This window comes from Salmo trutta, chromosome 13, assembly GCF_901001165.1.
Source record: "Salmo trutta chromosome 13, fSalTru1.1, whole genome shotgun sequence".
NCBI classification, from domain to species: domain Eukaryota; kingdom Metazoa; phylum Chordata; class Actinopteri; order Salmoniformes; family Salmonidae; genus Salmo; species Salmo trutta.
Genome location: NC_042969.1, coordinates 1,724,581 through 1,737,084, shown reverse-complemented (window position 1 = coordinate 1,737,084; position 12,504 = coordinate 1,724,581). Strand labels below are relative to the sequence as shown.

Sequence of the window (12,504 nt, the reverse complement as noted above, 5' to 3'; positions counted from 1 at the left end):
TCCCTGCTACCACTCGGCAAGCGGTACCGGAGTGCCAAGTCTAGGTCCAAGAGGCTTCTAAACAGCTTCTACCCCCAAGCCACAAGACTCCTGAACATCTAGTCAAATGGCTACCCAGACTATTCACATTGCACCCCACCTCCCCTCTACACACCACTGCCACTCTCTGTAGTCATCTATGCATAGTCACTTTAATTTACTCTACCTACATGTACATACTACCTCAACTAACCGGTGCCCCTGCACATTGACTCATGGGGGTAGAGTAATGGGGGTGTGCCAGCACCCCCATGTTTATATTGCTATTTTTTACTGCTACTTTTTAAATACTTGTTACTTTTATCTCTTATTCTTATCCATATTTTTTTCAACTGCACTGTCGGTTAGGGGCTCGAAAGTAAGCATGGTCGACACCGGTTCTATTCATCGCATGTGACTAATGACATTTGATTTGATTTTAGATGAGAAAATTGTGCTTTCTGGTCATCAAGGAAAACACTATGTCTGGTGCAAACCCAACACCTCTTATCACCCCAACACCTCTTATCACCCTGGTGGCAGCATCATGCTGTGGGGATGTTTTTCATCGGCAGGGACTGGGAAACTGGTCAGAATTGAAGGAATGATGGATGGTGCTAAATACAGGGAAATTCTTGAGGGAAACCTGTTTCAGTCTTCCAGAGATTTGAGACTGGGACAGAGGTTCACCTTCCAGCAGGACAATGACCCTAAGCATACTGCTAAAGCAACACTCGAGTGGTTTAAGGGGAAACATTTAAATGTCTTGGAATGGCCTAGTCAAAGCCCAGACCTCAATCCAATTGAGAATCTGTGGTATGACTTAAAGATTGCTGTACACCAGCAGAACCCATCCAACTTGACAGAGCTAGAGTGTTTTTACCTTGAAGAATGGGCAAAAGGCAACAAAATAGGAAAAATGTCAAGAGGGGGAATACTTTTGCAAGCCACTGTAATTATTGGCGGAGAGTCTTGTCATTGACATTTTTTTTTTCAATATACTGTTTGCCTACCGTTTGGCGACATGAGTCTCACTAGTGTTGAGTAATGTGCTGTTAAAAGCTGTCTAGGTCTTATTTATTTAAAAAGCATAGTGAAGTTAGAAGCAATAGGATTTGAAGTAATAGGCCACCCACTGTGGTCAACTATTTCGGCACTGTTTCTTGCTGCTCTGAGATAAGCATGAGGACTGGTCTTGATAAATCAATGAGATTTTTATTTTTACTGAATCTCCGTTGGGTATTGGTTAGACTACAATTAGGGTGTGGAAATGTTATGCTCTTAGTACTGTAGCCTACTCCCGACCGTCACGTTGTACAGCTCCATATTGTACAGCTCCATATTGTACAGCTCCATTTTTCCTAACGGAAACCCAGAGGGTTTCATTTTTCTTAGAATAGAAACACTACAATATTAATCAAATCAATTAAGCAAAAGTTCTTAAAATCAATCCCATATACTATGTTCTTACAAAAAAGGTTTTAAATTCTCTAGTACAGCCAATATTGAAGGCTATCAAATGCTTCTCAAAGATGCCCTCTGGTGGTTAAACTAGCACTAACTAGCATTAATGGTAACAATTGCTGACAATGAAATAACGTACCATAAAATTCTGTGGTAGCCCGCAAGGTGTGCTGCAGTATGACACAACTTTTACAGGAAGATCCACTGCATGGCTTTTTTGGCCTTATATTGGCTATCACGGTTCCGTATAAATGCATATCTAACGGGTTATAGAGCAAACAACGCAATTATCACAACATTGATTGCGAAAAAAAAAAATCCTGGCTTGGCAACCAACACACACTGGTTTCTCTTTTCTTTGGAACCGAACTATGCATGATTTGTTTGTGTTCTCAAGAATGATTGTTCCAGGAGAAGTACTCATACTCACGCACAATCTGTAAGTCATAATTGGGTCATTATAAGTAATTTGTCTCAATTTGTTCATACAGAGTGTGAGGTTGAGTACATTTCTTGGATGTATTTGTTCATTTCTGAAGAATGTATATATTTAGATTTTCAAGGGGGTAAACTAGCTATTTGAAAATGGTGGGAGGTAATAGCTTAAACACAGCGGACTTATGTATAAATAATATTTACAATAAAAATACAATATATCAGAGTAATACAATACATCATATGCTACGATATCATTCTTAGTCATTGTATTCCTTGAAATGGTGGGAGGTAGCTAATAAGTCTAATACATCATTTTTTTACAATAGAATACAATATACTAGAATAGAAAGAGTCACCCTCCACGGTTCCAAGCTCTTCAGAGTTTTAATAAGCCCAGGCCTCGACAGACTTACCACACCCCTCTACCTGCGTAAGACCTGCTTGACTGTTTGACGCACCAAAGGCGGAGGCACTTTATTTTTCTTTCCGACACGTACACTGGCACGCTAATGAAAGTACGTTGAAAGGGGATAAGAAGCTTCCAAAGTCTCTTTTATCAGTGTGGAGCTTACACTCTTCCGTGATACATTATACATTCCATTCTCAGGCACAGGCCGTGTCCCAAATGGCACCCTATTCCCTACATAGTTATCACTTTTTGACCATGGTCTTGGTCAAAAAAGTAGTGCACTATGTAGGGACTAGGGTACTATTTGGGAAGTGCCTACAGTTTATGTACGGCTTAATCTGTCCTATAAACCCGCCCCTCCGTCGTCAGGCTCCCAGGTCTGTAAGGCAAATTTCTTTATCTACTCTTAAGACGGTGCCAACTTTCTTAAATCTGAGACAGCTGCTCTTGCTCTTGGTGTAACACACCGAAAGTAAAATGGCATCAGCCATGGATTTCACTAATGGTTTGAGATAGAAGTGCTCATGAATTGAAAGAAGCTTTCCTTTCTAAAAACTGTTTTCAGTTATCGTGTCCCCACTGCTGTTGGAATGGTTCACATTTGTGTTCTCTCATGAGGAATGGAGAAACATGTGTTTTTGTTACCTCATGAGTTTTGTCCTTGAGTTGAAGTACACTCTAAGAAAAAAAAGTGCTATCTAGAACCTAGAAGGGTTCTTCGGCTGTCCCCATAGAATTCCAGGTAGAACCCTTTTGGTTCCAGGTAGAACCCTTTTGGGTTCCATGTATAACCCTTTCCACAGAGGATTCTACATGGAACCCAAAAGGGTTCTACCTGGAGCCAAAAAAGGTTATCCTATGGGGACAACCAAAAAACCCTTTTGGAACTATATTTTCTAAGTGTACAGTAGAACTACACTTTACTAAAGTCAATGGACACTAACGTATCTCAGCATTTCTCATCCATAATTAATTCAACATAGCAATAATAAAACTCAGGCAGAAATTACTTTTGGGTCGTTCCACGAAATGGATGCCTTTTGAATGTGCAAACTTCTAAGAAATTATCTTTAAAATATCTCTTCTTTCAACATTCAATTTCATGAAGGATATATTTAGCCTACGGAAGATATATATTTTTTCCCATCTCAGGCATTAAAATCCTATGTACTAAGAGCATTTTATCTGCATTTTCAGCACACCGTCTGTCAACCCTATGTAACCGCCTAACTATTATTTAAAAGCATGTTTGAGATAAAACCCACATTTTCTCATTGATCAAGTATAAATAAAGTCACCTATCAAACTTCTAAAGTTACCATTGGGCCTTTAACAGGGTTGACAATAAAAGAGCTGAGGTTTTAGGTGAAGATCGGCCATTACTCCTCATGTAGTGAAGAGCATGGGACCACATGGTGTTCATGAAATTAGGAATTATACATATGTTACACACATAATGAAAGTTTAATCAAATTCAAGTTTTCCTAACATTAATTGAGCGAACAAGGTTGATGTGTTGAGTTCAACCACCTCAGTCAAAGATGATAAAGCAATTATAAATAGACCAAAAAAGTTTACTTTTCTTTTTCACCATGCTGTTCAGAAGACCCAAATGATGTCACCTGCTGTGAATAATTTAACTTGGTGGAATGGTTGATTATTTTAAATTGTTTTAAAATGAGGGACATACGTGAATGCATCCCTAATCACATTAATATAAATAATAATCTTCAGAAATGACTTTGTCAAAGCAGCAAAATTACTAGGCCTTTACAATGATGGTGAAACTTGGATACATTTCAGGATAAGTGTGTTGAAATCTTCCTAGAAGTGACAAAGGGTTGGCGTAGGGACATGTCAAAATTATGCATTTTGGCACATTCGCAAGCCTTTATTCATATAAAACATATGATGTATTGAATTCTCCAAGTGGTCTATATTAAAGTGCACTTCATTTAATATAACAGGCTAATAACATTCAATATTGGTGCATCATTTCTACTTAAAATATCAAAGGGATGCAAAATTCACCCATTTCGTGGATAACAAATTGAAGAAATAGAGAAAAAACAACACGTGCATGTGTTTGTATGTGTGTGTGTGTGTGTGTGTGTGTGTGTGTGTGTGTGTGTGTGTGTGTGTGTGTGTGTGTGTGTGTGTGTGTGTGTGTGTGTGTCATGACCGTACAGGTAAGACATATTTTCCATCTTTTCCAAAGAGAACAACTTGTATATGTGCTGTACTCACCACAAAGAGGGTACGGAAGGAGGCCAGGTCACCGAAGAAGTCTTCGACGCTGAGGACGTGGGGGTCGAAAGCGTAGTAGCTGCCCAGGCTCTCATATAGCTTCTGCATGTTCTTGTGCATGGTGGAAAGCTTCTCGTATTGCTCCCGCGAATGCTTGGAGAAGCCGTGAAGGGAGGTACAGTCAAGGAAAGTAACATGTTTTTTTTTATCAATAGTACTTGTCAGACCATTTGAAAAATCGATTCAAATTCTTTAATTGTGCCTGATTTGAGCTTGCCTTGCTCAATAAACCAATAGAAAGGTCCCCAAATGTTAAACCCCACACATCTGGCACTCCAGGTGAACTGGCACTCCAGGCAGACTGGCACTCCAGACATACTCATGGAAACGCTCAAAGTATGCGAACCCAGGTGAGAATATACAACAACACGAAAATGAGACTTCATAACACTTTGTCACCATTACATGTGATGTCACAACAACAATAAACAGTCATCATTAAGCAAATGGAGAAAACTATAACTTCGCATCATTCACAAGCTTTGTAAACCCACCCATGCAGGGAAAAGAATAGTGGCGTGAAAGCCAGTGCCTTCCAGACAGGAGAGGTCAGAGAATGTGTGTTGTCATACCAACAATAGAAAACCATCCCTGAGCTAGATATCAAACCACCACCATTCACTCGTTTGTAAACCCACGCTCACAAAAAATGCTAAAAGAAAACACTGCATTTCACACAGGGAGAGGTCAGAGAAACTAATGTGTGTGTTTCAATAACCTCTCCATCACACTTTGGAGTCTTTGGCACCATGGGCTAATAGCATGCGGGCCAGGAGTAATAGGAATGTATTTTGTAGTAGGCCGCAACACAAATGGCTGTTGGAATAGCTGATTTCAGTCATTGTTCCATTGTTTCTCCCAACAAGAGAGGGGTTGGGTCGTCTTGAACCACGGCCCATGCCGCACTGTGTAATTTACAGAGCAGATGAAGCACTTTCTACCGGGTGAATGGCCATTAACAGCTGCTCCTGTCAGTGCAGCATTATCCCAGCGGCCGCTGAACGCATTGAGACCAGACTCTGGTTGTTTTTTGCCACAAACGCAGATGGAAAAACACACAGTGTGACAGTGTGTGAGATGAGGTGAAAAGCACACCTCTATTGAACACACTTTGCAAAACAACTTTCAGCAGGCATGGATACACACACACACACACACACACACACACACACACACACACACACACACACACACACACACACACATACACACACACACACACACACACACACACACACACACACACACACACACACACACACACACACACACACACACACACACACAACCACTACGGAGCTCTCACTGTCAGCATCACACAACAACACTGAGGATTATTAGACACAACACAGCATCCAACACCGCCACTGTTCTATCAATCACTTACATAATCCTTCATCTATCTACCTGTATCTCCTGATCTATGCATTTGTGCATCTGTCCAAGGCTGTCTAAAGCTGATCTACAGGCCTATGGGCTGGGCTGTGGATCTATCGATGGGGCTGGTGTGTATGGGATCTATCAGGGGTGGGGGTGTGATGGCTGATCGGGGGCCTTGCTGCAGCCGTGTCCTCGCCGACGTTGGATCAAGCTGAGCGGGGATGAAAGCAGGGCCGGCGGGAGGCGAGACAAGCTGGATTAGCTCTCAGCGGGTCAGTGTTTACTGGACCCCAACAGCAGCACTGGTAGTGACCAACGCTACAGCCCACACAGCCTGGCGATGATAGATTTATCTGGCTGATAGATGTGTCTTTATCTCTCTCTCTTCATCTCTCTTTCCCTTTTTCTGTCACACTGTCTATCTCGCTTACTCTCCCCTTTCTCTCGCTCTCGCTCTGTCACTTTCTCCATTTCTCTCTGTGTTCCTCTATCTTTCTTTTTATATATATTGTTTCTCTCTCTTTCTCCCTCTCTCATCTGCTCTCTTTAAAGATGAAAAGAGCTGGATGGAAGGGTGTTTACATCAAACCTTGTTTGCAAACAACCAATCTCTCAAAGATGCCAACTTTCAACAAAGTTGTACAGTAGTTCTATTTCTAGCCCATTAAGGTCTGACTAAATCACATTAATGTCCTGCTAAACCACAATATGGTCCTGCTTAACCAATGTTCCTGAATATTTTTCTCTCCCCTTCACCAGCTGTAAGCAGCACTTTTAGTGTCACGTGATAATGAGCCCAAATATTTCATCAAATCCACTAATGGTGCAAGGTTTGAGTGTTTCACACAAGTGCTCCCACTCACTTTGTCATATGATTCTAGCTTAACACTAGAACCAATAAAGCAGTCAATTTGACTGCTCATGAAGTCATGCTCCCTCCATTCTTGACTTTTCCTAAATAAGTCTATACAACAAACTGTCGGTGTTGGAATCTTAATATCACAAATAGAACTGGAGTTATAACCAGTTATAGGAGGGCATGTCATTTTTTGAATGGGTTTTTCCCCGTTGCCCCTCCTTCTCCCAACAGTTGTAAATACCCAGCTGATAATTGCCCTGATAATTGCTTCGAAACTGAACCTAAACTATACCAAAACTAATTTCACAAAAATAACAACAGATTCAATAAATTAAGTAAAGTATGATGATGAGAAAGGGGGTGAATTTGTGAGTTGATGAGCTCCCGAGTGGCGCAGCGGTCTAAGGCACTGCATCTCAGTGCTAGAGGCATCACTACAGACACCCTGGTTTCAAATCCAGACTGTATCACAACCGAAAGTGATTGGGAGTCCCATAGGGAGGTGCATAATTGGCCCAGTGTCGTCCGGGTTTGGCCGGTGTAGGCCGTCATTGTAAATAAGAATTTGTTCTAAACTGACTTGCCGAGTTAATAAAGGTAAAAAAAAATCATCTATGAGCGAGGGGAAGGAATGATGCATAATTCTGTAATTACCAATAGTGAATGAAGAACAAGGCGGGTTCATTCTATTGTATTGATCCATTCTAATTCTAATCTTAATATGGTATGTACCCTATATCAGTCCACTGAATCCAAGCAGTCTTATCAGTCTACTCTAGCCTACTCGGAGTAGGCTACACAGTGAGAGTGTGCGTACATTTTATTTCTTGGTACTTTTTACCCCTTTTCTCCACAATTTCGTGCTATCCAATTGGTAGATACAGTCTTGTCCCATCGCTGCAACTCTCATACGGACTCGAGAGAGGCAAAGGTCGAGAGCCATGCGTCGTCCGAAACTCGACCCTGCCATGCCACACTGCTTCTTGACACACTGCTCGCTTAACCCGGAAGTCAGCCACACCAATGTATCGGAGGAAACTCCATACAACTGGCGACCGCGTCCCCGTGCATGCGCCCGGACCACCACAGGAGTTGGAGGCCAAACCCTCCCCTAACCCGGATGATCCTGGGCCAATTGTGCATTGCCTCATGGGTCTCCCGGTCATGGCTGGCTGCAACACAACCCCGGATCGAACCCGGATCTGTGGTAACGCCTCAAGCACTGAGTGTGCGTAATTGTACATGCTGAACAGCTTTCAATATCTGGGAAAAGATCCACATCGGGCAGCAGGATTGAGTGTCGGGGAATGTGGTGATGAGGCTTGTGGAACCTTGCGTTGGCAAGCAGAGAAATGTAACCTTGGACAGTTTCTTCACTTCACTGTCATTGGCCGGCACCGCAAAATAAGGCACCTGCACAGCCATTGCACAGTACTCCACAATGGTGCTGAAGAATGACAAGATAATGGGGACACAATAAAGAGAGAACCGGAGACTATTACGCACAACAACCAAACAAAGGTATGTCAAAGTGTGTCAAGCAAGTGAAAGTTACGAAGATTTGTGTCAACTGTTAGGACAAGGGATAACAGCTAAATGAAATTCAACCAATGCCATTGTGTGAAGACGCACAAAATGTAAACATGAGCTGATAATAATTGACTATTTTTGACTGCTGCTATATCAACGCTTATATTAATTATAACGCCATTATTGCTTTTGTGCTGATTTTCATTATTTATCAAGGCCACTTGGTGCTTAAAATTATGTTTAGGTTACTGATGTTTTCATCATTTGACCACGCGTATTGTTGACAATCAGTCTTGGTAGTTGGGGTATTTAGTTTATTTTGTCATTAGAAAAATACGCTGTTACTGTGTTCCAACACATATGCCTTCCGTTTCATAGTTGTAACAAAGGCACTTCACAAATAAAATGCATATAACACTTGAATTTGTGTTTTTGTAGCCATCCTACAGTAACATAAACTAATGAAAATGCTATAGTGTTATTTTAAATACAATAATGTTACCCAAGGCCTTCATAAACACAACAAAATGATTATTTTTGCGCTAGCATATATGAAATGTATGAATTACACAGTTAGAATGTTGCAGTCAGAATGACAGTCAGAATGTTCATTAGCTTGAAGGGGGTTCCCTTGAGGCCCACCGATTTCAAGTGTTCATGTTCAACCTAATAGTGCTTATACAATTCAGGTTATGCAAGTTTTGTTCCAAATATAAGCAAGGGATATTAGTATTATTACAACATTATTATGATATATTTCAACCTAACAGTGAGAATAGAGAACAGAGTGTGATGGTGAGGAGTCGTCGATGGCCTATGCTCACTGGGGAGAGACAGGCTGAAGTAAGTAAACCGTGAGGATGAGAAGTGTTCGTAACAGGTGAATGGATGATGCAAGCAGGTGAGACAGTACAGGTAACTGTGCTTGTGCTGTTCACTTGGCTGTGCTGTGGTGTGGCATGCATTGATTGCTGGGCCACTTGTTGTTTAGCATGAGTGACTGAGGTATCTACACCAGAGAAGTGAAGGCATGCTGTCCGTCTGTCTGGGTGCCTGTCCATCCACCTAGCTGCTTGACCCTCTGTCTCTCTGTCCTTTTTTGTCTGTCTGTCTGTCTGTCTGTCTGTCTGTCTGTCTGTCTGTCTGTCTGTCTGTCTGTCTGTCTGTCTGTCTGTCTGTCTGTCTGTCTGTCTGTCTGTCAGTCACTGGGGACTGGTGTTAGGCTCAATGGGATTCAGCGACTGTTCTTTCCACATCAAAGACATGTCATACTGACAGTATCTGACACCTGACTGTGCTACAGCAGTGCCAGCATGCAGCCTTCTCAAACAAAATCTCTCAATTTCTCATACAGTCTCTCTCTGTTGCTCTGCTATTCTCTTGCATTCTCTCTGCTAGTCTCTCTCTCTCTCTCTCTCCCTCTCTCTCTCTCTCTTCCATTGTCCTGCTATCTTTTTTCTCTTTCTTATTTTCTTGCTTCCTTGCTATTTCCCCATTCTCTCCATCTCAAAATCACACACACGCACATACAGATACACAGTTTTCTCCCTGTCTTTCTTCCCTCTCTCCCTGCTCCCTCTCTACCTCCTCATTCCTCCCTGTCCTCCCATATTCAGAGAGAGGAAACTTTCAGAAGTGCTCTCAGCACTCACTGTGCCTGTTTCCTGTGTCACCTGGGCTTCAAAAAGCTCTGAGCGGAGAGGGGTCTCAAGGTAAAGCATAACGCAGCCTCCTCTGGCAGCCAGGCTCTGCCTGTTTGTCAGTCTCCTCTCATCTCCCTGTCTCTCTCTCCACCAGCTGTCCTCAAAGGAGGAAAGGAAAGGCTGCATTACCTCTGCACTGCGCCTTACATCACTGACGCAGAGCAAGATTCATTGTTAGGGAGTTGTAGTGGGCTGATAAAAGGGATGTACTGGATATATATATGGATTAATGGACTGGCTACTAGACTGTCCTGTACTCGGAATATTATATCATTTTCTAGATTCCTAGAACAATATACTAGTTCTTTATCAGCTCTGCCTGCAATGTTCTATGTTGCTATGTTGTCCCTTACTTTTCCTTTTACATATCATCTGGACAATCCTAGATGATCTTACCTGAGCTATCCAAATTCAGGAGGCTAGTCAGCTATTAAAAAAAAAAATGTTGAATCATTATTGGATTCTTAAGGACATTTTAGCCTAGTAGAGAACTGTGTTCTGTCATAGGCGGTCCGAGCCCACCATTTCTCCACTCTCAGCCGGCTAACACCTCTATGTCTGTCCCTGTCTAATGCCTCTCTCTCCGTCCTCCTAACTCCACCTCAGCACCACCAGGTCACATCCAATCCCATGAGTTGGCCTGGGCGCTAACGCCCGGTGACAGCCTCCGCGGTCTCTGCCACGGCCCGTCACAGGGGGCTGCCAGTCTGCTCCAGCTAACGTGTGGCCTCCAATTCTGTTCTGTACACAACACAATACAACAGGCTGGTACTGGTTGGCACCGGCGTCATCACGGCCATACCTGGCTCACCCCAATGTTGCTGTCCAAGGGACATGTCCTGAAATGTGGGGCCATGTCAATGGTGTTGGGCATGGTTTATGGTGCTGCCCACACGGTCTCCTCCCTCTCTCCCATCACTCTCTCTCTCCATCCCTCTCTCTCTCCATCCCTCTCTCCCTCCTCCTCTAACACTCTGCTGCCTGGCTGGATAGACTGTGTCCAGTCTACTGGGCAGCCACAGTGTAATTTGGCTCAGAGGGACACAGGGGATAAAGAAGCCTGAGAGCCTGGGTAGGAAAAGCTCAGGTTTAGCGTTGGGCCTCCAGAGTACCAGGGTCCAACAGGCACATAGGAAAAAGCATTAAATAAACATTAATAGAACTGGGTTAGAGGAGATTTATTAAGAGGGCTTTTTGGCCCCCTCGCCGACGAGAGTGACGTGCACCATTTGAATAACTCTTGCATGCACACAGGTAAACAAACAAGTCAATTTATGTGGCCATTTTGAAAATAAATGTTTCTGTTGTTTTTCCAGCGGAAGTGTGTGTGTGTTTTTATTTTTGAATGGTTTACGACAAAACCAAGAAGTTGAACAAGGTCGAATCCAAAAAAAGCACTTGGCTTTCAGGCTACAGTAAGTCTGACTTGGTGTCACGTTGCCGTGTGCTAAAAACAAGGCCTTAATCGTGGCTTAGTGATGATGAAAATACCCTTTGCCAATGGTAAATACACTGATAAATAGTGACTGATTAAACAAAACACACAGTAATGAGGACAACTTTGTTTCATAAGCTCAGAGTTCAGGTCTGGGAAGTTTGTGACAGCATACCAGTAGATTAAAAGTGAAAAGAAGAGTTTGGTCATATACAGATTGACTCACAGAATTGTTTCCTCATTTTGAAAACATTGTGGACCCAATGTTCTGACAGATGTGTCTGACCGAATCTAGCACTGCAGAACTGTATCAGTAATGTGGTTGGTAAGAAAAATATGTGATAGTCAGTTTTAAAATATACTCTATAGGCTGGCTTTTTTTCCTAAAAACATTTCTCACAAATTGCTTTACATTATCCCTACCTACACCTCCAAAGAGGAAGCAGCAGCACAGTGGCAAAAAAAAAACAGGAAAAGCTAATTAAGAAACCTGGAGCACAACCAGACTCAGGTGTGCCTACAACTGTCTGAACTCAGAATTCTAGTCAATAACAACCAGAATACTTCTCCAGCTCCCTAAAACTCCATTTGAATGTAGGAAAAAGGTTTGTTGTGCCCATGAAAAGAACACAAAAGTTGAGTTCATTTCACACAGTGAAAATAATTAAAATTGTACCAAATTGAAATCCACAGCACTGTAAAACTCATTGAAAACGACTGGACGTTATCCAAAGTAATTAACAAAACACCTTGGACATGCCATAGACAACATTTTTTTCCCCCATTCTCATTCATATTGCTGTCCCGTCTTCCTATCTCTTTCATTCTCGCCTTTTCTTTCTTCTCTCTCTCCCTCTCTGCCCCCTCTCTCTTTCTCGCCCTCCTTCTCTATCTCTCTCTCTCCCCCTCTGTCCTTCACTTCCAAGAAGGTGAGAATTGTCTGATAGTGTCTCTCCTGCCA

At 42.4% G+C, this 12,504-nt stretch overlaps 1 protein-coding gene across 1 annotated transcript in view; it reads right to left on the bottom strand.

Moving 5' to 3' along the window:
• The window catches only part of LOC115205051 (protein diaphanous homolog 2), a 675,845-nt gene that overhangs the window by 103,654 nt on the left and 559,687 nt on the right, over window positions 1-12,504 (bottom strand). The window contains exon 27 of the mRNA XM_029770617.1: window positions 4,577-4,741. Within this exon, the coding sequence (XP_029626477.1) occupies window positions 4,577-4,741 (165 nt within the window). The remainder of the gene's footprint in view (window positions 1-4,576; window positions 4,742-12,504) is intronic.